General features: G+C 48.3%; 1 protein-coding gene across 4 annotated transcripts in view; it reads right to left on the reverse strand.

The window, feature by feature from the left end:
- Positions 1–14,633, reverse strand: part of VSTM4 (V-set and transmembrane domain containing 4) — an 86,326-nt gene extending 71,693 nt beyond the window's left edge. For all 4 annotated transcript variants that reach the window (XR_003431123.1, XR_003431124.1, XM_027098524.1 and 1 more), the window contains exons 1-2: positions 14,529–14,633; positions 6,317–6,715 (exon numbers count right to left, since the gene is read on the reverse strand). Coding sequence is in view for 2 of the 4 variants with exons in the window: in XM_027098524.1 (XP_026954325.1) it covers positions 6,317–6,715; positions 14,529–14,583 (454 nt within the window). In the remaining 2 variants the exon portion in view is untranslated. The remainder of the gene's footprint in view (positions 1–6,316; positions 6,716–14,528) is intronic.
- Positions 14,634–27,750: the final 13,117 nt, after the last annotated feature.

Consider the following 27,750-nt stretch of genomic DNA (forward strand, 5'->3'; position numbering starts at 1 on the left):
GTTTGAAGTGGTGTTTAAATTACACTCCAGTTATCAATTTGTTCCTTTTGAGTATAGGACCTGTTGACACTTTAAACATCATGATGTGAGCTTGCTTAATTAAGCAGTAGCACTAAATGTTTCATTAATCTCATTCCTAATTATCTGTTCCATGTTTCTGGAGAAAAAGGAATTCTTTAATTTCTGCCACTGAAACTTGAAATATCGGTTCCCTGTGGTGATACTTTCAGATCCAATTATTAAATTCCCTCTAATATTTGAGGTTAAATAGATAAGAAATTATATTATAATTTCATCTTTGCCCCCAAATACTTTTTAGGGTAAGCAGAGTTTTCTATTTGCTTTGTCCACTCCTAACATTTAAAGCTCACTTATATAATCTGAAGTCAAAGAACAATTTGGCTTGTTAAAATATGTTGTTTGGGGTTAGACTGAAATACTGTTTAAATTGCAGCAGACAGCCCTTGCAAATTGCTTCTCTTATTAGCATTTTCACCGTTGATGAAAACATCTCCACCTGAAAAGATGGAGATTCGGTTCTGCTCAGAACATCAGACTGCTTCTGAGTCAGTGGGTGGCAGAACTGTGCTGAAAAGCCATTGAGGATAATTTTGTACGCGGCCTGGGGAATGGGGAATCCAAGCGGTTGTACCCCTAAGACAAGAAGCTTAAAATGAATGACAATGTCACTCTTGAGAACCCCGGGGGGCTCACACTCCCTGGTGCCAAGGGCGCATGTGGTACCCTCAAGCAAAGCACCAAACTGGCCATGTCAGAGCTCAGCAACTGTTAGGGACACGTGGCACCCAGGACCGTGCCGCAGCCTGCCCTTGACCGGGAGCCCCAGGGACTCTCAGGCTTCATCCCGGAAATCCTCCGGAAGAAAATCCAGGCTTAGGAACTGGTCCAACCTCCCATTCCCACACCCACGCCAGGGCCGTCCTTGCGCTTAGAACTCTCCAGGGTCTGTGTGTCCTGGGAGGGACCAGGCCACATCAGTGCCTGAGGAGGACAGGTATGGGGGGTCACAGGGACATCAAGCAGGATGGAGAAGGCACAAAGGTAGGGAGACCCCCAAAGCTTGGGGAGCAGAGACAGCAAAGGGAGGTCAAGGGATTACTAAAGAAAGCGGGCACAAAACACAACGGGCAAGTGCCTGGACACGGGAACGTGGAGCAGACAGGGTGAAGGGCACGTGGAGAGGCAACAAGACCTGCCCGTACCAGCTCAGGGAAGACGGCGGGCTTAATTTAAACTGCACGCCTGGGCATAGCAAGTACCAGTCAGCACTGAGTGCAGAGAACAAACGCAGGGTCAGACACTACCTCTGTGTCTACAGGGACAGAGTAAAGCGAACTTCAGAAAGTATCACAATTTGCCAAAAAATTGACCACAAGTAGCTATCGGACTGCTTCTGAAATAATGAAAGTGCTTTTGCACCTATAGGAGAGATGCTAGCCCCCTAAAATAGCAAGCTTCAACTCGATTCGAAAGTGATACTGGAATTTACCCCAAAGAGAACAGCTTGTCTTCACGTCTAGGGACGTGTTATGCTCTCAGGACGTGTTAGGACAGAAATCCTTTTTTATGTTGTTGGACCCAACTACTTAAAAAGCAAAGCTGTTAGTTATTTCTTTTGGCCTAAAGGAACCAAGAACATTTGGAAAACTCTGCACTAGTCTATCTATGAAGCCTCCAGCTCAGAAAACCTTGAACAACCCAAGCATAAATAAGGCACCCCTTCGAGAGAGACCCCGCTGAGCAGCTTCGTCTCCCTGTTGGAAACGACCCCGAACCCCTGCTCGTGCCCTTTACTTCCATCCTGATTTCCCTGTTCCACCAACTCCAGCCTTGCTCAGCCTGCTCAGCGTTAGGGACAGGGCACTCAGGACCTGAGCTCCCCAAAGTCTTGGGTTCGGGCAGGGCAGGCCCACGCAGTTCACTTCCTCCTCTCTCACCTACAGCGAGACCCAACCCTGCATCTCACCTGCTCATGATAAATGAGCCAGAAGCTGTTACCTAGAGATGATTGTCACCAGAAAGGAGGACACAGGGCTCACCAGGCTGCCAGGCTGCCAAGGTCAATGCACCTCATTCCTGCCTGGAACACTGTGCACCTCTAGATTTCCCAAAGATTGACTTTTTGCACTCCTGGGAAGAAGCTGCTACATCTTCGCTCTGCAGTGTTGCTCTCCTACTGAAAACACCTTGCCTTTTCCAGACCACCAGGGGGCTGGCCCAGAGGAGCCCGTTCCAAACGCCAAGTCTGCTGCCCCGAATACTGGTGTTTCCCAGGGCTTCACCCTTGGCCCCTGCCCCTTGGGGATCCCCTTGGGGATCTTACCCACCCCCATGGTTTCACCTGCCTGACTCAGAATCAGTTGTCACTGCCCAGATCAGATGGGCGCTTCAGCTCTACATTTCTGTGTGCTTACTGGACATCAGTGCAGGATGGCCTCCAGCCAACCTCACTCTCAATTCCCCTGTGGCCAGCTTCATCTCTTATGTTCCCTTTGTCAGCCGTGGGCACCATCCTGCACACAGTGAGTGAGACTCCTCCTATCATCCCAAAGCTTTCTCCCTTACTTGCACCCAGTTATTCAAAACTTCTTATTTGACCTCCAATGTCTCTCCATTCCTACTGCCAAACTTTGCAACATTTCAAGCCTGGGAAAATACAAAAGACTCTGCCTCTTCACCCTGTAGTCTGATTCCCCCAAATCCATGTCCCAAACAGCCAACAGAGGGGTCTGTCAAGACTTTAAACGCTTCTCAGGGTTTCCAAAGACTAAAGCAGAGATTCCCCAAAATGCCTGATGATAAATCATCTAGACTGGATGTTAAATATTAAAATTCCAACCCAGACCTAATAGACTAGAATCTCCAGGGCAGATGCTTGGGAATCCGCATGTTAACAATGGCCCTGGAGATTCTGATCATTAGGCAAGGTTGAGAATACTGGCCTACAAAATCAAGTGTAAATTCCTTAATATTCAGTACAGGCCCCTCCACTATCAGCCCTGCCTGCCTCCCCTCGTTACCCACTGCTGGCCCGACCTTCTAGTTCAGGCTCCAGCAGTCCTGACCCACGGCTGTAGGGCCCTCCATCCGCTGTTTTACCGTCCCCTCTGGCTCCCTGCCCCACGTAAACAGCCAGTGTCCGCTCAACCACTGCCCCCTGCCTCATCCTTAGGGGCCTTCCTGTGCGTGTGCGCAGTGCTCCATGCACACCTTTACCACTGCACCTGACTCCATGACATCGTATCTGTTTCTGTATCTGCCACCCTCTAAACAGATCCGCCCCTGTGTCCCCAAGTGTCCAGCAGAGCAGATGCACCATAAAATAAATGCCCACTGAGAGATAAATGCATCTACCGAGCACTGCAGAACACTGTAGTCCATATTATTTTCCAGTGTGATGTGTTCGCTGAGCCCAGCAAGGCTCCCCCAGCTGAACTGATCATCTCTCTGAAGGCTGCCACTCATTTCATCATGTTTGCTACTCTTCTCTAGATTGAATCTATCTTTCTGAAAGTGAGGTTCCCCAAACAGACGGTGTAGTCCACATTAGTGTCTCCCCAGCACAGTACACATGACACAACCAACTTCATTCTCAGGGACACCAGGCCAACTTACTGTATGCAGATGGAAATAACACAGGCTGTTCCTGCTGCCGTATCACCCTGCAGATGCGCATCTAATTCACCACCGACATCACCAAAGTCCCTTCACAGAGAGCCTCCCGCTGACTCTCCAACACTGCCTGTGATTCGTTTTCCCCAAATGTATCACTCTGCCATTTTCCAAATTGAATCTCATTCTGGTATTTCCTGCTCGTATTTCTTACCTCCCTGGATTCCCTTTTCATTATGTTTTACTCCTTGCTGATGTTAAGAACGTCCCAATTTTGTACTTTCTGTAAAGTTCATTAAGGTGATGTGTGCCCGCTTTTCAATGTCATTGATAAAACAATTAAATGAAATCAAACCTAACATCAACCCTCCTGGAAACCGCTCCAGACGGTTCCAACACCATGTGTCACTTAGGGCTTTGGGATCCACGTTCTCTGCAGGCAGGGCTTCTGGCTCAGTGAAATGGTCACGTGGCATAAGCAACTGAAGAAACTGTGTAACATTCCTTGCCTTTCCTTCCAGCTCTGTGTGATAAAAATGACACTAAGTTCACGTGGTATGACAGGTTCTCTAAAATAAGCCAAGTGTGACTCCACTGTCACCCAGAGGATCACACATTTTCATTCTTCATTATTCATCATATCGTTTGGTACCAACAACACTGAAGTCAGGAGCTCTCCCCACCCACGATCTCATACATATGCGGTTTCCAGACAAACCCCAATTTACTACTTCCCCATTCTTCAAAATCCCCAATTCTCCATCATATTTTAATAATTTGCACAGTTAAAACATAAAATGGCAACTTATGCTTTGTCCCAAATTAATATAGCCAATATTTTTTTAGCCCCATACTTTCAGAGGTCTCTTCAGGAAAAAAGTCATGACAAATTTATTTATTAACATAGTTTTTTCCCCAATAATTGCTACTTTTTTTTTTTTTTCACCACACACACACGTGCTCAAGGACTTACTCTGATTTGGGGGAAACTCAAAAACACACAGAGTAAAATAAAGCAAGTAACACTGCAATTATGGGGGCAAATTGTTATTTGGTCTGTTCTTAAATTTCTGTTCCAGTTTCTCATTTTGCATGACGCTGGTAAAGCACTCTGCAAGCACGTGGCTAACGAGCTGGACTTCGTCAGGAGCCAGCATGTCGGGGACCAGCAGGGATGTGACAGGCTGCAGTTTACACACAATTCCCTGGACACGCCTTGTAACTCCACCCCTTCCTCTTCCACTCATAAGAGCAAATCAAAGTACCGAGAAGTGGGGAAAAGAGATTAGCTCCACTGAAGTCTTAAGAACCACCTCAGGTTTTTGCAGCACGTACCCAAATAAATGTTCTAGAAGGAACCCAGCTTCATTCACTGAAAGTAGACGCACATGAAATAACGGACTGGATGACGGCACTCACTTGAATGTAGGAAATCCTTTTAACTATTCTAACTGGCAGAGTGGTCGTCACTGCCGAGAGATTTACTACACGGTTCCGGAATACACCCAGACATAAAAACTAAAAGGGCAGATATAAGACCTTATGTTTCAGAGCCAAGTGATATCCAGAGTGGATTCCCTCCTTAGCCTGTGGTCATCCGATGTACTCTTCTATTTTCTGTGCCAAAATACATATTTATATTAATAGTCATTTGTTTTCCTGAATTAATTTGCTTAAGGAGAAAAAGCGCACAACATTTCAGATGATATATCATTCCGTGCTTAACAACATTAAAATAAGCAGACTCCAAAGACAAATGAAGTTGGACTATCCATGTAAATGATTTACTTTAACATATAGGATATTAAATATGCCTCTTCACAACTGAGTTTGATCCCTTTGACAACATCACTAATGCCTTTAATATCACATGACACGTATACAACAAAAGTAGATTCTTTTTCACACTTGGCATCATCAGCTTTACTCTGTGATTCTCTTGATCGTCTACCAGACCAAATTCAGGTTCCAAGCACTCAAAGATGTAATTTTAGTACACAGTAGCCGGTCTTATTAAAATTGTGAGAGGCGTCTTCTTGAATAGAACATCAGTGGCAAAAAATGATAGCCCTCAAATATGGCACTGGGTAGCTAAGACGTTCCGGAACGCGGCCCACGCCTCCTCTCTGTCTCCAGGAAGGGAGGGCCACCTCTGGTCCCTTGCCCACTTTTGGATGAATTTTTCAGTGAGCTGTTGCCGGAGGCTTGGATCAGTTCCTCTGGGCGATGGGTCAGAGCCACGGAGGCTGCCCTGCTCTGAAGCCTGGCAACTCACATCAGGCATCAGAACCTCCCAATGCGGGCCTCCTCCCATAGGTGCCCGGCACCCTGCCAGGTAAAGAGATCAAGGCTGTGCAGACCTGAGCTGGAGGCAAAGAACACAGCCAGACCAATCTTTCAGCTGCAAAACAGGTTTTGGCCAGGGGTGGGTTGGGTGGCATGGGGCCAGACACTTGCCCCTTTCTGTTCAGCCTTCCACGCCTATAATACACGTCAGCCACAGCAACCATGTAAAGATCTATCCTCATTCCCAGGCCTGCCTCATATGGCTTGGCCCTTAGAGGCCAAAAAGATGTGTTCTAGCTCAGCACAGCCGTCCTGGAGGCCACTGCCTGGCCAGCTGGAGGGAGGCCCACTGACCTGTCACCCTCCCACTCTCCCCAGAGAGTGGATGCACCCTTACCTCTCATTTCTGTCGCCGAGGAGCCGTTGGACCAAGCTGTCCACTTATTCCTGTGCTTGCTGATTTCCTGGACTTTGCAGACGTAATGCCCTTGATCGGCTGGCCGGAGGGTCAAGACAGAGAGGGTGTAGAGCACCCCACGCCGCTCCTCAAGGAGGCGCAGCCTCTGACGGTAGGCGCTGCGGCTGAAATTCCCATAGTACTGCACCACCCGGAGCTTGGTCATCTTAACCATCAGGGCCTCCTGGGAGTCCGGGCGCGCGAAGAACCAGCGCACGGCCAGCAAGCTGTCCTTCCGCCTCTTCTGGGAGACGTGGCAGAGAAGAGTAGCATTTTCCCCCTCCAGGTAGTCAACCACAGGCCCCGGGGACACGGTGACATTGAGGGCCCCACAGACCTCTGCAGAGAAAAAAGGAAAGAAGAAAATGAGGAAGGCCACCACCTTTCCCCAGGTGAACACACATGGCGTCTTCTCTCCAGGAGCCAGGTTGGTCTGCATGGCCAGAGAGGTGGGCCATCCCCATCCCCTCTATGCTCTCTCCGCCTTCTCGAAAGAGCCCTCCTTGGGGTGTGGAGTGTGCCTCTGTGGGCACCCATGTCCTCATCTATGAGATGATCCCAGCCAAGCGGGATGCCATGGACCACCTGGCCCAGATGTATTTCTTTTTATTTTAATTACCTGCTGACATTTAAAATTCAGGAGATATCATATAAAGATTTGGATTTGGGGAAGCTCTTAAAAATTTCCAGCTCACATCCAATTTCCCCTCCCCACCTGCCTCCCAAGGCCTGCTTCCATCAGTTTCATCACCTCCCTGAGTGGAAAATGCTGCAGCCCCTTTCCCTGTCTCAGGTATTTCAACTGTAACCAAGGCAGATTATCAGTACCGGTCAGGCGGGTGTTAAACCTGTACCAGGGAGCTGGAATGACAGGGGTGTCTCAGTTTCTTGCTCCGAGTCTCTTAGGACCAGGATCCACGGTCAAGGAGTTGAAGTGCAAGAATAAAGAATGAATGAGCCCAGGAGCAGGGAGGGGTGCCAGACTCTCCCAGCAACCCAAAAGATGCTCCAGGATTCCAGGCCCAGGCCGCTACTTCCTGTCCTTTGGCTTCTTAGTTAGGGCTGCCCCTCCTAGCCGCCATTCTGCCCCAAGCTGACTTCTGAGAGTGCCACTCCCTGGCCACCCAAGATCATCCAGCCTCGCCGCCCTCACAGAGGCCTCCTCCCAGGAGATGCGCTGCATGGCGTCTGCAAGGATTGTGCAGTGCGGCGGTGCAGCCCCGGAGCTCACGGTCGGGGGAACCTCCGCCTGACAGGCAGAGCCCAGAAAGGGACAGGAGGTCCAGAGCTTCCTTCTGTCCAAGCTGGGCTGTCCTCTCACCAGGTCCCACATCGTCACCCCTGCGCTGCCCAGCACACGACTCCAGGAAGCACCATTCCCTGCCCACTCCAGTGCTCGAGCAGGTGCCCCCAAGGTCATCCCAAATTACAAATGGCCCCCAAACACCACCTTCTGGTCACATGAAGGGACTTGGGCCCTGATGGCAGAGTCACCCAAAGCTTGGAACTCTGGTCAGTGCTGCAGGTAAGCAAGGAGGAAGGATGAAAAAGAGAGCAAAGGTTTGGACCTTCTACTGCGAAGAGGCTGTGAGTCAACAAGGTGAGGCCCTGTGTGTGTTGGGGTGGGGGTTACTGGGCGGAGTGTGACCTACAAAGCATCCTTCATTGTAAAAACCCAGGCAATAAGCTCATCCTTACGTACGGTTTCCGTTATTGATTTAATAAACTAAACACCTTGAGAGATATGACCTGAGGGTCAATTTCATTTCATTTTCTTTCTCATCTCTTAAAAGCCAGGCCACCAGGACACTCCAGGATACTCCAAGATCCTTAACTTAATCACACCCATGAAGCACCTTTTGCCATATAAGGTGACATTCATTGTTCCAGGGATGAGGACGCAGACATCTTTGGGGGTCATCATTCAACTCACTGCACTGTGATAGTCTTTTGTCACCATAAAAAAAAAAAAAAAATGATGGAAGTGAATTCAGAAGAAAAAGATTGATGCTTGGCTGGACTCAGCTCTTTGTGGACAAGAACAAGGTCTTCTAGGTCTACAGTGACAAAGGACAAAGCCGCCCAGGGAGATACTCAGGGAATGCAGATCAACAGGTAACCAAAGAAGGCACACGCTTCCGACTAACAATCTCACTGTCCACACAAGTCACTCAAGCAGGACAAAAAGAGGAGCAACTGCCCTTACCGTCTCCCCTCACCTCACTCACCCGGCCCCCACCCTGCCCACACACCATGTTAAATTAGTCCAAAAGCATTTTCCCCGAATGCCAGGATCCAGGCTGAAGTTCACACGGGTCCCACAGCAGGAGTTCCCTGGTGAGTGGCCACACAGCCGGAAACACCAGGCTGACCCCACTCCGCTAGCTGCCCGGGGGTTCAGCAGGCCGAGAGCAGCAGAGATGGAGCAGCTGGCTTCCAGAACTGAAGTCCCGCTCTGCCCGCCCCCGAGGGCTCCCCACTGGAGACAAGGAGAAGGCAGGAAATTGAAACAATATGGATGGGATGAGAGCACAGCCAGGACCCCACACCCTAGTCTCCTCCTATCAATGCTGCATGAAGGAGGGATTATTTATAGTGACTGAAACCAGGAGAACGTGCCAAGTGCTCCAGTCCCCATGAGAGGCCAGATTCCATCCTACAGGCGAACTAGTAACTCTTCCTCTTCTGCAGCTCAGGCCGAGTCAGCAGCTCCCAGGAAAGGAGACGGACTGAACTATCTTCCCCAGAAGAACCCTCGTTCTTTCTTTACTGGTGTGCCTCTCTGCCTTCAGTTAGCCCCATACTCTCTTACAAATGGCCCAGGCACATTTCTCCCACTGAAGTGCAAGACCCTTGTTACGGGCTGAACGGCGTCCCCTGCAAATTCCTATACTGAAGCCCGAATCCCCAGGACCTCTGAATGGGGCTGTATTGGAGAGAAAGCCTTTAGAGAGATGACTAAGTTAAAATGAGGCCCATAGGGTGTACCCCAATCCAACATGCCTGGTGTCCTTGTAATGAGGGGAGATTAGGACGCAGACACAGACAGAGGAAAGACCATGTGAAGACATAGGGAGAAGACAGCCATCTATAGGCCAAGTAAAGAGACCTCAGAAGACACCAACCCTGCAGACACGTTGACTTCAGACTTCTGGCCTCCAGAACTGGGAGAAACAAAATTCTGTTGTTGAAGCCCCCTGTCTGTGGCACTTTGTGATAGCAGCCTTGCTCTCAGGAAGGTTCATTTCAGGCCTAGTCCTACCACCAGCCCGAATATTTACACCCACTTTCAATGAGAGCGTATGGGGCTGGGACTGAAACGATGATGCTCACAGGCTCCTCGGCCGCATTAAGCTTTGCTAGAAGACACAGGCTCTCAGGTTGTGTGGATCCCTGTGCCTGCAACGACCTTTCTCAGAAAGCTGGTGCCCCAGCTAATGCCCTCCCCTTGACACTGGAAATGACTACCTTAAGCCCAGGGAACACAACTCGGCTCTCAGGCACGCAGCTGTGAGAAGTGGCATTGCTTGAGGGAGGGGAGAAACTGCAGATAGAGGACCCAGTGCTTGGCCAATGTTAGCTGAGCTGGATGTTTAAATACTAGGAGAGAGCATCACACAGCTTCTGCCCCATAGCAGTCATTAGGCTGCAGAGGGGCCAAGAGGCAGGCAGTGGAGGCAGGCTGACTAGAGTGTGGGGCCGGGGATGGGGGTTCAGGCCTTTCCCTTCTGGGTCTCCACACCTTGCAGGGCAGAGGGGCAAGGCAAGCAAACTACAAGACAGGGGAGGTGGGGTGTCACTAGACCCTCTGACACCAGGTAAGGTAAGGGAGCAGCCAGGGGCAGGGCAGAGTCTCCTCTCTCCCGGCCAAGGAGGGAGAAGCATCGGAGTCATTCTAGGCTGGAGAATTTAATTTCTTGCTTTCTGACCCTGCATTGCAGGGAAAGGAGGTGGGAGGTAGATCCCCTGCCCCCATCCCCTGGCCACCTCCACATTCAGTGCTCCGCTTCCTCCAGCTTACACCCCAGCTTATGCTTTGTTCACTTAATCACTCAACAAATAGTTGCTGAGAACTGCCATGTGCCAGACACTGGGAGAAGAAGACACATCCCTAACCTCGCAGAGCTGAGAGTCCAGTGGGTTAGGCACTGGTCATCAGGAAGAAGACACAGGAGAATGTTACTACAAACAGCAACACATGCTACAGAGAAAAGGTGTGGGGCTTATGAAAATCAGGGTGAGAGACTTCCCTGGTGGCGCAGTGGTTAAGAATCCGCCTGTCAATGCAGGGAACACGGGTTAGAGCCCTGGTCGGGGAAGATCCCACATGCCGCAGAGCAACTAAGCCTGTGTGCCACAACTACTGAGCCTGTGCTCTAGAGCCCGCGTGCCACAACTACTGAAGCCCACGTGCCTAGAGCCCACGCTCCGCAACAAGCGAAGCCACCGCAATGAGAAGCCCGCACACCACAACGAAGAGTAGCCCCTGCTGGCCGCAACTAGAGAAAGCCAGTGTGCAGCAACAAAGACCCAAAGAAGCAAAAAATAAATAAATAAGTTTATTTAAAAAAAAAAATCAGGGTGAGATTCTGATCTCTGCGTGTCAGGGAAGAAAGAGACCCTGGAGAGGTGACCCTGAGCTGAAGGCTGAGGTAGAATTCATGACATAAATTCAGGGCAGCAGTGAAGAATGATCTTCCTAGAAGACGATTCTACCTATGCAAAGGCCCTGAGGCAGGAGGAACATGGTGCAGTGTCCTCCAGTGAAGTGCACCACACCATCGCCCAGGCAGCCACCTGTGTTTGCAGACTGACCTCAGGAGGGGCCGTTGCACCTCAGTCAGGGCCCCCAAGACCAGTTCTTAAAGGAGGAATATAACAACATGGGCAGGAAAGAGACTGACCCAAAACAGAGGGTTGGGATTCCTGCTGCAGAGAACCATATTCCTTCAACAAGCACGTGCTCCATGACTTGGTAGGTGGGTGTGCCCGCCCCACCGTGGGCTGGGCGCTAGGACGCTCAAGGCCCAGAGCCTTCCCAGTGGTGTAGCGGGGCTATAGGCAGAGAGCCAGGGGTTGGAATCCAGCAAAGCCGGGCTGGAACCCTGGTTCTATTAGGAGTGAGGCCCTCAGAGCCTCAGTTTCCTCATCTCAAAAATAGGAAGATGATGCCTTGTGTGGTGGGTATAAGGCTCCAACAAGAAAGCACCTTGAAAATATCGATAAAATTTACACTCCCTGAGGGCGCAACAGGTGGGGATAACAGAAAGTGACACGCACAGTGACCTGTAAGCAGGATAGGCTTCTTGTGGGTATGATCTGCAGTCACACACGGCCCTATGCTTGGAGGGCCCCCACTTGATTTAATCTCTGCTGTTGCTGTCTTAAAAGCTTAAGAATTTTTAAATGAGGGGCCCCGCATTTCCATTTTGCACTGGATCCCACAAATTATGTAGCTGGTTCTGCCTATAAGTGAACATTAAGTTCCTGTGGATAAAATTTATGGGGTCTAATCCTCTTGATCCCATTTGGATAATGTTGTGAAAAGGACTAAAGCTCACAAAACAGCCTAAAAGGACATCAGTGTGGCCCAACAGTACACAACCAACTCATGTAGTACTCAACCTCCCCCTCTCCCTCCGTCCCTCTCTCTCTTCCTCTCACACTCATCATGAAGTGAGAAATAGCAACTTACAGGTGCAGGGGAGTATAGAACTTCTAACAAAAGCAAGGCACCTGCCTCACCTGGGACACAGAGGTAGCAAGGCTGGGGCCCCTCTGTTCCGACCTGGCTAGAGATGTGCTAGTGGCTCCGTGCTCCACACTTCTTCTCTGTCCTGAACGGACTGCCCCCCATCCTTTCAGGGAGCCAGGAGCTCCTGGCTCCCTGAATGCAAATTGTGTGTTCCAGTTGGCAGTGCAAATCTCATTCTTATTAAAAGGACAGTCTGAATTCATGACAAATAAATCTCTGAAAGAAATACAATTGTATTACTTAAAAACCCATGGCACTAGAAGCCGGTATTTACCGAGCACCAAGCAGAGACTCAGTCTATAGAGTAGGTAATGTGTTCATATTAAGGCGGTCACCTTAAAATAGCTCTCAACCAGGACAAACACATGGCCTTGACCAAAGATGAACGCTAACATTTGCTGGGTGTGACCTCTAGGCCAAGTACTGTTCTACTGTAGATGTATTTTCTCAATTTATCCTCATAGTATGTTTATCCCCATTTTTACAGACAAGAGGGCTGAGGCCCAGAGAGGCTAAGCCACTTACTCAGGCTCACACAGAACATGGCACAGCTGGAATTAGCACCTAGGCCATCTGGCATCAGAGACAACACACTCACCAATCTGGACCACAGCACGGCTTTTAGTAAATATTTGCCCCTCACTTTGCTTTTCTGTAAAATGATAGGTGGGACTAGGTAACCCCTGAGGTCCCGCTTCTCCCCACAATGGAGAGGCAGAAAAGTGTACCAGGTAAGAGTCCAGACTTAGGTATAAAGTGGTTCTGCCAGGCTCTCTCTTGAGGGGGAATATGATGAGGGATTGTGGGTGAAAAATTTAGAAAAGAGACAGTCACACATGAGTGCTGCACTAGCAAGGGCTGTCATCATCACACAGCCTTAGGCACAGCCAGGGTGGACTCTAACGGTTCTCTAATTCCGGCTCTCTAGGCTCCTGAGGTCTCCTGGAAACATGAGAATGTCTTTGACCCCCAAAAAGCCCCTCTCTGGGGACACCCTCTCTGACAGCACCTGCAATTAAGAAGGTGGTCATGGAGCACAGGCGACAAAGATCCCTGTGTCCCCTGTATCTCACTGGCTGCTGGCCACTAGAGCTGCCCTGGCCCAACCATCTCAGTCAAACCTCCAGTAACCGTCAGCCAAGACAGTGACAACTGTGAAAGGAACATTTTCCACAGGGCCGATTTCAAGTTCACTGGAAATTCCACTGCACTGGTAGCCAGGGGACAATGGGTAAATTTCTTCCCACTGTGATCCAAGTTCCTCCCCCCTAAAACTCTGGTCTATGCTGGCTCAAATGCCAGCTCCACCATTTGGTAGCTGGGCCACCCTTGGAAAATTACTTAACTCTACGCATCAGCCCCCTTACTTACAAAACACCAGCAACACAGCCTAGTCAGGCCTCCTGCGTTCAAATCCCAGTTCTACCACGTATAAGCCTTGTCAAGCGAGTCAACGCATGGACCTGGCCTCAGTTTCCTCATCTATAAAATGGGGGTAATAATAATAGCACCTCCCTCAGAGGCAAGCTTAACTGAGTTAATGTTTGCAAAGCACTTGGATATATATATTTACTCTCGTCATTATTACTTTTGGGCACTGTCATGATTATATGAGATAACTGTAGCTCCCAATGGACACCCAGAAAATGTGAGTGCCATCGATATATTTATTATTACTATTATTCTAGCCAGCACAGCCCTTTCAGCCTTGAGAAATAAGGAGAGAAAATTCTTCGGCAAATTAGAAGTGGGAGCAGAAACCCCAAATGAAAGCTAGCAATGCGGGTAGGGGCTGCCCTAAAGCACGGTGGTTTGGAAAAGGGTAAAGGGCCCGCGGCTCCAGGCAGCCGCGGATCCCCTATCTCCCCAGGCCTGGTCATCATGAAACGCCCGCGAACAAGTCCTCAGACCCCAACCGCCAGCGGCGCAGATCCGGCCCCTTCGGACCGGGTCCTCCGAGGAACTCTCCGAAGAGAGTTAAAGGGAAGTTTCTGCCCACACTAACCTGCCAACAGCTGTCGGTGCTGCCTGTTGGGAAGAAAACAGAAAACAAACCAAAACTAGGGCTCGCACGGTTCTGCTCGCATCTTCCACTTGGAGGCCTGGCCCCTGGAAGGGAACCGGGCTGCGGAGGGTCTCCGCGGAGCGCTGGGGTCCCGGCCGGGCGGGGAGCGAGGAAGGGGCGCAGCATCCCCGACCCTTGGGAGGCGCCGCTGTGCTCCGCCGCCTGGCCAACCAGACCCGGGCCCACGGACGCCGACGGGGACCGGGAGGGGACAGCCCAGAGGCGGCAGGGCCTCCCGGCCAGGCCCAAGCCCCGAGCCCCGGGCTCCCCGGCGCCGGCCGCCCTCGCCCCACCCGAGGGGTCCCCGAGGCGCCCGGTCCCAACGCGCTTACCCGGGGCCGGAGCCCGCGCCAGCAGCACGGCGGCCGCCAGCGCCAGGAGCCGCATCTCCCCGCCGCGCCCGGCGCTGTGACGCGGGAGCAGCGCCGCCGCCCGCCCGCCACCACAACCAACCCCCCCCCGCCCCCCCACACACCGACCCCACCGCCGCGCAGCCCGCCCCGCGCCCGCCCCCGGCTCGGCCCCGGCCCCCGCCCCCGCCCCCGCCCCTCGGGCCGCCTGCCCCCGCCGGGCCAGGGCTTCTGGGCGCCCCGAGCGGCGGAGGCGCGGGCCGCCGCCAGCGATCCTCTCTGTGATCTGTGGGCGGCTCATTTCACCACCCCCATTTCACAGATGTGAAAACTGAGGTTCTGAGAGGCGATGGCTCAGACACAGGACATACTAGATGCAATGACATTGGAGGTCACTTTGCATTACAGGCCAGTTATTGCTAAGGGGAGGGTGTCTTGGAGGTTGGGAAGAGGGTGGGGGGCGACTCCCAAATTCGGGGGCTTCCCTGACCTAAGGCTAACCTGCTGCCCAGGGAACCTCCTGCAGTCGCTCCACAGAGACCTTTGGGAGCCAAGGAGCAGCTGAATTTGGATGCGGGTGGGAGGGTATCAGGGATGGAGACGCTTGGAAAATTGAGAAGGTCCACACAGATAAGTTCAGAGTGTGTGGACACTATAAACAGTAATGGCTGCTTAGGGTGCCCTCAGCCACAGACCTGGGCTAGATACTTTGCACCATGTCACTAAATCCCGACACTGTGAGACCCTGGGACAGCTTTTCAATCTCCATGTGCCTCAGTTTCCTCCACCTGTACAATGGGAAAATTGGCATGTCCCTCATTGGGTGTTGAAGATCAAGTAAGACATTTCCAGTTACGGCACTGCACCTGGCCCCTGGCCTGTGAATGTCACCTATCTTTACTCTTATTATTACAGATAAGGAAGCAGAGGCAGAGAGATGAAAGGGCTGATCCTTGCCAGGATGTGATGACAAGGCCATTCAGCCCAGATTACTCTGAGCCAATGGTCTTTTCACCATGCTTCTCAGTTTGAGCCTGACTGATGTGCTAATCCAGCAACTCTACAGCAAAGAAAGTGTATATTAGGTATGTTTTGTGCGTGTCTGTCAGGGGAGGGCTTTGTGGGGTTCCAGAAAAGGTGGGCCCTAATTGGGACTGGGGTCCCTGGAAGAGGAAGAGGACATGGCACCCTCTCCTTCTCTCTAAAAGCAGTGAATGGGGGTGGGGAAGGCGTGGAGACAGAGGTGGTGCTGCCCACTGGTGCTCAGCCCCAGGGCACGTCCCAGAGGAGACGTCCACCCTGCAGCCCAGGCCAGTGGGTGTACAGCCCTTGTGATCTCTCCAAATGCCAGGAACTCCCAGGGGGCCAGGGGCTCCCTAGGGCTCTTCTAGCTGGAGACCCTCACAAGGAGCAGGGCCCTACAGGGACTGGGCTGACTGTCCAGACAGTCTGACTGGAGGGAGCAGCCCCACCTCTCACCACAAGGTGGGTGATGGAACTGGGGAGCCAACGGGGAACTGGCTGCAAGGCTGCTGGGTCTGATGCCAAGGACAAGAAGTGAGGGCAAGAACGGATGTCGAACTGGGTCCTACAGCCCAGGAATGCACACATTTCTGGATTTCTGGGAGACTTCCAGACCAGAGCTTGGAAACCACTTTGCATGTGTGAGCAACTAAGCCTCACACCCCATCCCTGTGAGGTCCCAGGCTCCAATTTATGGGTTAGTAAGCTCAGGCTCAAAGAGGACTGGAGACCTGTCCAGGGCTCTTGGGCCACAGAGTATCTGGACGGGGAACTTGGATTCTGACTATGGAAGACAGCGCTTGGTGAGACAGGGGAGAGGATGCCAGAGGAGGAGCGCTGGTTCTGAAAGTCAACCAACATCCCACCCTGGGTACCACTTGTGGGTCCTTGGGCAACACAACCTCTCTGAACCTCATTGTCCACATGTAAAATGGCATGTCAGCATGCTGCACGTGGGTAGGGCGCTAAGGAAGCGGCAGGACTGTTTGGTGTCCTCCATGACCTCCCACCTCAAGCTTTGTGCTTGCTATTTACTCCCCATTGGTGGAAAGTAGAAAGGGCCCTTTACACAGGTCAGTCACAGTTAAAGGAGCCAATGTTTGCTTTGGTCATTGTATCACTTTTTTTTTAAGGTTTTTTTTTTTTTTTTGGATATGGACCCTTTTTTTAGTCTTTATTGAATTTGTTACAGTATTGCTTCTGTTTTATGTTTTGTTTTTTTGGCCGCATGAGGCGCCTGTGGGATCTTAGCTCCCCAACCTGGGATTGAACCCACACCCCTTGCATTGGAAGGTGAAGTCTTAACCACTGGACAACCAGGGAAGTCCCCCATTGTATCATTTCTGAATAGCGTTCTCTCCTCACAGAACTGAGCAGGTATTCCACTCAGCATTAGTCTTAAATGCCCACCCTTTGCCTCGGTTTCTCTTTGCCAGAATTGATGCTGTGCTGGAGATTTAGGGGTGGAAAGTGCTTTTCTTGCAGTTCTGCGATACGTAACGTTGTTCTCTTTTCATCTGTGTGCTCTCTCAGTACTTTTCAGCTTCCCAAATAATCTACCAGACCATCTTGATAAGACCTTTGCTGCATGACCCGGGAACCACATCCAGTCTCCTGGGCAGACACCGCCAGTGACCCAGATGAGATGCAGTATTTCAGTTGTTCTGGACTACAATAGCAAAGACCTTCCAGATACTGACCTTCACGCTGCTGCCTGCTCACTCGCTCACAACCTTAGGACAATTTGAAAATCCTCCACCAACTTATTTGTCCAACCCCTGGCTCCATCAGGTCTATGTTCTAAATTAGAAGAATAACACAATCCAATTATTTTTTTAAGTTATCTCTTCTAAAAATCCCCCCTGTCTGGAGTTTCTAGACGAGCATTCAGACTGTTTTGAAGTTGATCCAGGTCCCGGTGGACACTAAGCTATGCGGAGGCCCTACTCAACTAATCCTGATTCTATCGGTCACCACTGAAAGAATCTTAGAAATCCAAATTCCCTCAAAATAAATGTGTTCTGCGATCACATGGCAGGCTGGGGAGTGGAGGTCTCCTTTTCCTCTTCCATTATTCAGTTGTTTACTAAAACCTGGTCTGAGATGAAAGAAGAGGGCACAGTTTTTTAATCAGCTTGATTTTGTGTATAGCAAGTATATTCCTAAACTAAAAGCACAAAAGAAAAGTAAACACCCCCTTCTAAGGTGTTCGGTGGGTTTCTCTGTTGCTTTTTCAGTCTGGATTTATACAAGTAATTTTTAAGGTCTCCTCCTCCTTAATGCTCGCAGGCATTCTGGAGCCAAAAGCACTTAGTTGCATGCTTGAATTATCACCAATAGGGAGTGAACAAAGAGTACACTCCGGACAGAAAGGGTTTCAGCTGTGACTGATGGAGGGAGGATAGGAAAGAAGAGATCATGGTTACAGAGGACGCATCCATCCAATCAGAAGCAGCAGCCATCAGCCAGCAATGGTGGAACTTTCATGAAACCTGCAGCATCTTTCCCATGCACAACTAGGGAAGGGGTGTGGAGTGCACTGGTTTTTCCCTAAAGGTAAGGAAATATGAAGCCATGAGGCTGGCAGTACATCTAGATAGAAATAGCTTCTCCAAAGCTATAGTATATAAGTTTGGGTCATTCCATGACCTTAGCAGTGATCGTCAGCTTGGTTGTCAGGCTCTGCAGGCTGGATGCAGAAAGAAACGGCCCGCAGATTCTAGAAGTCTCCAGATGGAAGGGACTGGAAAGAGGGTGGGATTGGGAACTGGACAGGTCATCTATATCACTGATCACAACAGAGCCCATGCCTGTTTCCTCTTCCTATAGTCCTGCTGGCAACATCTACCATGAAAGCAGCCCTTGAACTGAAAATTAAAGGATGCTGGGAGAGTCCCGCCAGCAGCGGGTGATGGACTGTTCCAGGCAAGGGAACATGTGCCAAAGCACAGAGGCTAAAGGACGCAGGACTTTCAAGTCCTGAAGGTGGCTTCTGGGGGCCTAAAAGACCAGTTGAGTCTGGGGAGTGAGATGTGGATGGAGAGACAGGCAGGAACAAAGCCCTAGCGGCCCCGCAAATGGCAGATCCAGGAGTTTGTACTTCATCCCAATGATGGTGGTTGCCATCAGTGAAGGAGGAGAGATGTTGCAAGGGTCCCCCAGGCATCACAGAGGAGGCACCACTAGGTTTGGAGGCAGGGGCTACGTTGAGTCTAATATCTCCAATGCTATTGACAATAATCCAAGAGAAATGTTGAATTTCAGAGTCTATACCTCCCAGTGAGGGTAGAGAAAAAGGAAAGACAATTGACTCAAGCCAATGTGAGATACCTTGAAAACAAGTGTCATTGTCCAGGATCTGAGACAAGAGAAGGGCTGAGTACTGAGCCCTAGAAAACCCATTCCTGCACAGTGCCCAGTGCATGGTGGGCCATCAGTATATATCTCAGGGGCGAAGGAGAAAGAAAGGAAGCTGTTTCTTGGGCTACCGTAACAAAGTGCCACAAACTGGGGGGGCTTAAACCACAGAAATGTATTGTACTCACCGTTCTGGAGGCTAGAAGGCTGAGATCAAGGTGTCAGCAGGTTTGCTTTCCTCTGAGGCTTCTCTCCTTGGCTTGTGGATGGCCATCTTCTCCCTGTGTCTTCACCTGGTCTTTCTTTTTTGTGTGTCTGTGTCCTAATCTTCTCTTATGAGGACACCAGTCATATCGGATTAGGGCCCACCCTACTGACCTCATTTTCATTTAATTACCTCCTTAAAGTCCCTATCTCTGAGTACAGTCACTGTCTGAGGTGCTAGGGTTTAGGACTTCAGCATGTGAATTCTGGGGGAGATTCAATTCAGCCCATAACAGCAGGGAAGAAGGGAGGAGGAGGAAAGAAGGAGGCAGCCAAAGAGGGAGCTGAGGAAGGCGGCTGACAAATCGAGATGGGGATACAGAGCCAGGAGAATAGAGACTCAGCCACCAACGTCAGCTATCACGGAGAGGGACAGCCTATCCCCAAACAAAGGCAACAAGAGAACCAAGCAAATTCTTCATTCGCTCACCCTAGCCTGGGATTGAAAAACATAGCCTGGGAGTCTGGGAGAAGATACTTCTCTCCTCTCGTGCATTTCAGATGTTCCTAACTAGCAGCCTTTATTGGGCCACAGAGGTCTGGAGCTGGGAGCAGCTCTCATGCCAGCACCCACCCCCTCAGCACCCCATCACCCCCACATGGGTGAGCCCATCCTGATCTCCCTGCTCCATCCCCTGTGCCCTGTGGGTACTTATTACTTTGGGTTAATCAAACAAGGAAAGGTCAGTGCTAGAGGTTGGCAGAGGCTGTTCTTGGAGAGACAACCTTCAGTAGGCAGCTTGGACCCCCTAGGGGGTCTTTGGAAATGTGTGGGACATTTTTGATTGTCACAATGATTTGAGGGGTGGATGAACTACTGTCATTCAGAGGCAGGGGCCATGACATGAATGCCCTACATTGCCCTGGGCAGTCCTGCCTGGGAAATAACAGTCCACGCAAAATGCCAATCATCACGCGCAGTTTAGAAACAGAGAAAGCGATGGGAAGTCACTGACGCAGTCACCAGGGCAACCGAGGGCTTCTGGGGCTTTGTGAGAAGAGGGTGTACAAGATTCAGAGTCATGTCCAAGAAAAACTGGCTGTTGATTGTCTTCCAGCAGCTCCAGGTCACCATGCTGTTCTTGGACTAGGCATCTTTCAGCCCAGTCTCTCACGGCCAGCCTGGCTTTCCTCTCTGCCTCTGCAGAGGAGTGCTGAGTCCAGTAAAATCAGAGTCAGGACTGCTCAGGCTCCTCCAAAACACTGGCCCAAATCGAGCCAGGGCTGGTCAAAAGGGAAGCCTGGCTGATAGCTCAGCCAGCCTCTATCTCGGGCAGGCCAGGTTGTACCTCCCAGCCTTCCTGTCTGGATGAGGACAAGATGCAAGAAGCTAGTGCTTTGCGCAGCATCTAGAGTAACCTCCTTCAGAGGTGAGTGAGAAGACATCCCACCCTACCTACCCTTTTACTCCCCTGAGGGCACAGTCACATGCACCCCACTCCACACACAGACGGATGAGAGATACAAGACATCTTCAGGGTACATTTCCCTCTTCCTGGCACCCACCCCTCCGCAGGTGAGCTCCAAGATCTGGTCCCACTTCTCTGCCACAGCCCTGCCCTAACTCCATTCCCATTCCCTCAGGGACTTTCTCTGAACCTCTAGCTAACTGGTGAAATAATTCACGTAAAAGGCTGATATTGTCTTAGTGTGCGCGCTTTCCAAGGATATTGTAATTAAAATAGACGAGGACAAGTCTTAAGTCAATGAATGGCTCTCTGATGATGAAATTGCTCAACTGTTAATTGCCTGAAGAGAAGATCATGGGGACAAAGGGATGAGCTCTCTAGAGGGCAAAAGAAACCCTCTTTTCCTTCTTTATAGTGATAGCCTTTATTCTAGAAATGCAGAGCCCCAGTCCTAGCTCAGTTTGGGATGTTTGGGCTAGTTGCCCCTTCAGGGGGGTGCTGGGTTTCTATCCTTTCAAGACTCTGCTTGAAGCGGTATCACCTCTTCCAGGAAGCCTTCCAAGCCCCCAAAGGCTGAGTTAGGTCCCCTCTTCAGAGCCCCCACGGTTTCCTGTACAAATCTCTACACACAGCATCGTAAATGTCCCTGCTGGACTCTCTGATACCTAATACAAGACACTGGCCATCAATCATCTCTGTGTCTTTCCTGCATTGGCAATGGGATGATCTCCGATGGTATAGCTTTACATACTGTCCACACTGGGAGACTGTGTCATCTTAGCATGCTGCAGTGAGAACCCATCAGCCCCAGAAGAATCTACCTTGTATTCAGTCCCATATTCATTTAGGAAGCAACTTGTTTTTGCAAACACCAAGCTCAGCAGTGACATAAAATTAATGTTGTTGGTTTGAGTTTTATTGCTGTTGTAATTGTGTTTGTATTTAATGTGTAAATGTGTTTTTATTTTTATGGTTATCAAGGAACTTATAAACTTGAATATTTGTGTTGTTTAAGTCATTGTGTAAGCAGCAATAACTAAGTCAACCCGGGCCTGTTCTTGGCCTTTCAAAGGATAGTATTCAAGTTTGCAAAATACTGCTGTAGGGAATTCTCACTCTCTTCTCCTAAGATTGATGGTACCTCACACTGCAGTTCCTGGGTGTGCCCTGGGAGGGGCTGCAGGAAGTCCGGCAGCAGAGCGGGTGGGATAGGGAGGGTGGGAGGGAGGGAGACGCAAGAGGGAAGAGATATGGGAACATACCTATATGTATAACTGATTCACTTTGTTATAAGCAGAAACTAACACACCATTGTAAAGCAATTATACCCCAATAAAGATGTTAAAAAAAAAAAAGCCCTCGGGGTTAGAGCATCATTCATGGACCTTCTCTGCAGGTCCTCGTGCTGCACCCCAGCCAGGCACAGCATGGCCCAGTGCACAGCAGCACATAACACATACTCACACACAAATGCACACACACGTGCTCACGTGTACACACAGGGTCTGGCTCCTGGCGCCGTGCTTTGAGCTCGAGACATGGCATTTTCATGAACTGTTTTTGTGAACTCTTGTTCCGTCCTGCCTACAGCTCAGCACATCTTGGTCCTTATCATCCCTGGCCCAGCTCATTTCTAGGTGGGGGCTTCCCGTCAGTCTCACTGACAGGGGAAGCAGTAGAGACTTAGAAGAGAATGGAAGGGAACATACTGTATTCTCTTAACCAACCTACATGCCACCACGCACACACACACACACCAGATCCCCTCTGATGGGAGCCCAAAGCACTCTGAGTGCTCAGGGCCAGTAATCCCACTCCGTATTTGCCAAAAGTCAGCCTCTGGGTCCCAAATTCAGTCATGCCATTCTGGGCATATAAATCGACAAAATACTGATTAAGCACTCACTGTGTGCTTGCCCTCCTGAGGGCCTGAGACCCGGAAGCCTCCCCACCAGAAACAGGGACTCCTCAAGCCTTCCTGGCTGCCACCTCAGCATCTGTATTCATTTGTTAGGGCTGCCATAACAAGACACTGCAGACAGGGGGGCTTAAGCCACAGACATGTATTATCTCCCAGCTCTGGAGGACAAGTTCAAGATCAAGACGTCTGCAGGGTTAGTGTCTTGGGAGGCCTCACTCCTTGGTTTGCAGATGGCTGTCTTCTCCCTGTGTCTTCATTTTGTGGTCTTTCTTCTGTGTGTGTCTGTGTCCTAATCTCCTCTTCTTATAAAGACATCAGTCATATTGGACTAGAGCCCAGCCTAATAATGACTTTGTTTTACTTTACTTACTTCTTTAAAGACCTTATCTCCAAATAAGGTCACATTCTGAGGTACTAGGGGTTAGGACTTCAACCTTTAAATTTGGGGGAGGGGGACACAATTCAGCCCATGACAGCATCCATAGCTGAGCACCTCAGAGACTCCCATGGAAAGGTCAGTCAGGACTCTGACATCTTTGATGGACCCTCATCTTCCCCCACCCAAGCCTCATACCTGGACCACCTTTGTGACGTCACATTCCCCTGTCGAAGTATCCTCCTTAACATCTGCCCTTTCTCTCTTTCCCCTTCTGTCTCCCTGCAAAGTCCCGTTTTCATGATCTTGTTTTCTTCCCAGTTTCACTATCTTTTACCCTTTCTTGCTGTTGAGCTCCCACCACAGTTTTCTCATGAGATCTCCCTCTCACTCACAGCTTTCAACCTTTATAAGAAATGAGGACACACCACAAAAAGAGCTTTGTAATTTAACTCTCTTGAGTTGGCTGAGTCCTCATTCATTATAAAGTCCTCTTAAAATCAAAGCTAATTTGATTCAGAAGAGCCAAGGATTAAGATGTCAAGAGCTGGGCTTCTCAGAATGTAGTCAATAGACCACAAATGCAGACACAAATGTGGACATGTCACTTCTAACCTCAGGTAATGTTTGATTAAATGTTTTATTGCCTTTTTATTATAAAAGCCATGCTTCCTCAAATGGAAAACAAAGAATACTGCATGTTACAGGAAAACCAAAATTTATCAACAATTATCAACTGGAGATAATCACTTTGATGTTTCATTGCACTTGCAATATTTCCAAGAATATCTGTGTATCTAGTGAATGGAATATTTTCCATGTTATTTCCTAATCAGTCACATTTAGTACATAGGAAATCTTTCAATATATATTTTGTCTCAATCCTTCGATTACCTCTTTTTTTTTTGGAAATTCATTTGAGTTTCCAAGGTAAGTATATTGTCTTTTTCTAAAAAAACGAACAGAATTTTCTGTCCATTATATATAACATTGCTGTTTCATGTTTTATTGAATTGGTTGTAACCTCCGGAATGATGTTAAATAAAAAATTGTAATAGATGCCATGTTTTACCTGATTTCAGTGGGAACACTTGTAGATTTTTTGCTACTTGGTTTAAGATAAATACTTTATCTCATCTGAAGAAAATTTCTATCCTTAGTTCTAAAAATAATATAGGAATTATTGTTGTATTTACTACATTTTTAATTGTGATATAATTTGCATACCATACAATTCAGCTCTTTAAAGCATGCGATTCAGTGGTTTAGAGTCTATCCACAAAGTGTGTAATCATCACTGCTATCTAATTTCAGAATGCTTTCATCACCTCAAGAAGAAACCCCATATCCATTAGCAGTCACTTCTCGTTCCTCTCCTTTCCCTGAATCCCAGGCAACCATCAATCTGCTTTCTGTCTCTATAAATTTGCCTGTTTGGAAATTTCATATAAATAGAATAATGCATTTTGTAGCCTTTTGTGTCTGGCTTCTTTCACTTAGAATAATATTTTCAAGGTTCATTCACGTTATAGCATAGATCAGTACTGAATTCTTTTTATGGCTGAATAATTTTGTTTATCCATTCATCACTTGATGGACATGTCGGTTGTTTTCACGTTTTTGTATTAGAAATAATGTTGCTATGAATATTCATGTACAGGTTTTTGTGTGGACATTTGTTTTCAATTATCAGAATTGCTGAGCTGTATAGTAACTCTATTTTTGACTTTTTACGGAACTGCCAGAATGTCTTCTAAAGTGGCTACACCATTTTACATTCCTACCAGCATTGTATGAGGGTTCCAATTTCTCCACATCCTCACCAACTCTTCTTATTATGTCCTTTTTTATTATAGCCATCCTGGTGGGTTTCTCATGTAGTTTTGATTTGCATTTCCCTAAAGACAAATGATGTTGAGTATATTTTCATATGCTTATTAGTCATTTGTATATCTCCTTTGAAGAAATACTTTTCAAATCTTAACCCATTTTTAAATTGGGATACTTGTTTTTTATCGTTGAGTTGTAAGAGTTCTTTACATATTTTGGATACCAGACTTTTATCAGATATGCGATGTGCAACTATTTCTCCCATTTTGTGGATTGTTTTCCACTTTCTTAATAGTATCCTCTGAACACAAAAGTTTTTCATTTTGACGGAGCCCAATTTATATAATTTTTGTTTGCTTGTGCTTTCGGTGTCATATCTAAGAGAAATCATTGCCTAATCCAAGGTCATGAAGATTTACACCTCTGTTTTCCTCTAAGAGTTTTATAGTTTTAACTCTTACATTTAGATCTTTTTTATTTTAATTTGTATATGTGGTATGAGGTAGAAAGCCAGCTTCACTGTTTTGCATACAGATATACAGTTGTCCCAGCCCATTTGCTGAAAAGATTATTCTTTCCCCTGTTGAATTATCTGGGCACCATAGGTGAAAAACAATTGACCATAAATGTATGGGGTTATTTTTGAATATTTTTCTTTTTAATATCTACTAAGACTATCATAAGATCCTTCTTTCAATATGAAGTATTGTTAGATTTAACAATTTCTGTCTTTACAGTCATGAGATGCCCAAACTCAAATCATGGTGAATTGTTATTTTCACACTCTATAAATTTGATTAGATATCGTTTTGTGTTTATAAGTGAGATCAATATATTGTTTACTCTTTTAGTGCCATCTTTGTCAGGCTTTGTTGTCACATTTCTGTAAATTTCATAAAATAAGTTCCATCTCTTTCTGTAGTTTGGGAAAATAAAGGGTGTAAAGTGGTTCAAGATCTAAAATGTTTGAGGTCCCTTGATTCTTTGGAAAGGTTCCCCTTACTCACCCTGATCCTTGTCTTATTTGGTGGAGGTCCCAGGTCTCTACAAAGTGATGAGTTTAAACCATGAATGAATACTTACCTCAGCTGAGTTTGAGATATGTTTTAAAAATAAGTCACTATCTGAAGAACAATTTTATCCCCTCCTTCCTCCATCCATGTCAGCTGAAGTTATCCTCTACATTAAAAATTTGTTTCCCCAATGTTCTTGTCATCTTTCATTTGTCCTTAATGCCCATCATCTTTCCCCCTGTCTGCAGCTGCTACTGCTTAATCTAAAGAAAATACAACCTGTGGAGTTGACATGTTTGCTATTCTGAATATCTCGCATCTGTCTTTATGTTAAAATTTTGCTTCTTCGTGTGATGGTTAGAGTGTAGGCTCTGGAACCAGGCTGCCTGGGTGTGAAGACTGATTCTGCTGTACACCAGCTCTATGACCTTGACAAGGTCTTAGCTTACCCACCTATAAAACAGGACTAATCCTAGGACCCACCTCATTGGTTTGTGGAGAGCATTACATGACTTATTATTCATGAAGTGTTTAGAACAATGCTTGGTCCTTAGAATATCCATGTTTAACACATAAATACACTTGTCTTTTAAAGGCTGAAATTCCAGAGCTTAGATGCCATGCCTCATTTTGTTCGCTCTGCAACTGATTTCTAAATAGAAATGTTCTCCTCCTCACCAGTGCTCACTATTTCTGGTTCAGCTGCCTCCTCTCCCCTTAGATAGTGCTTGGATTCTACCTGCCTACTGAGCTCCCTCCAACACCACACAGCTCTTCTCAGAAGAGCTTGACAAAGTTTGGACCATTGTCCTATCCTTTCTTTTCTTCCTGAAGGTCCTCCAGCCCTATTCACAGTGAATTGAGAAATCTGTGACTCTGCTGCATCTTGAAAATGGTGCTGCAATATCATCCCCACGGTTGACATCCATTCCAAAATGATCCCATAGCTTCTGCTGCACTGGGACTGGTACAGAGAATGCATCTAACACAAGGCCACGGAAAGGGCCATGGTAACCACACATACACAGATGACCACAAATCTATCTCTATCCCGTTTAACACCCTTCAAAGCCCCAGATCCTTCTAACTAGCTCCCTTCCAAAGGCTTCTATCATGAACTGAGCTTATTTAAAAGTGGGCTCATGGGCATCCCAGCAAATCTTGTCCTTTGGTGCTCCAAAATGGAACCCACGTTCACCAACCACTCAGGTAAAAAAAAAAACAAAAAAAAAAAACTTGTAAGTTGTTGTGGACAACTTCCTCTTACCACTCTCATCAAACACTAGCCCAAACCTGTGATTCGCATCTCCTAAATCTCTTTGAACTCACCCTGCCTACAGCTCTTCAACTGCACTCCTTGGCACCAGTGATGCTCTCTCATCCATTCTTGACCCTGCTCACCACAGAGATCTTTCACAAAGGCCAACCTGATTTGCTGAAAATTCCTCAGGAGCTCCTTGCAGTTTTCAGGGGAAAAAAATTCAAGTTCCATCCTCTTGGCCCCCAAACCCTACTTGACCTAACTTCCCACCTACCTACGACAGAGAACATGAAGTTTCTCTCGTCAGGGGCTGGTTTCTCCGTATCTGGTCAGGATCCAGCCTCCTCTTAGTTGGCTCTTCTTTCCCCATTTATCTTGCATTCTCCGCCTCCCTCTCTCTTTCGGATCGTTCTCACTACAAATAAACGTGCTCTCTCCCCACCTTTGCCTTTGTGTAGTCTCCTCTTGTCCAGCTAAGCCATCATTGCTTTCCTTTTCAGACAAGCTTGCCAGCAGAGCTGTCTAATGTTTGTGTCCAGTGGTTCTTTGTGTGCCCACTACTGCCCCATGCCCGCCTGGCCTCTGCCACCCTCAGTCCCTGGCACTGCTCTCATCACAGCCATCAGCAACCTCCATGTGCCAAATGAAAGCAAACATTTTACCCTCAGGTCACTCCCACTCACTCTCACTTTTAACATGGCTCACCCGCTCCTAGAAACAATCTTTCTTAGTTTTAATGACTCTGAAGAA

The sequence above is a fragment of the Aethalodelphis obliquidens genome, unplaced genomic scaffold (assembly GCF_003676395.1).
Source record: "Aethalodelphis obliquidens isolate GAN/ISIS:26980383/991018 unplaced genomic scaffold, ASM367639v1 scaffold124, whole genome shotgun sequence".
Classification (NCBI taxonomy): Eukaryota; Metazoa; Chordata; class Mammalia; order Artiodactyla; family Delphinidae; genus Aethalodelphis; species Aethalodelphis obliquidens.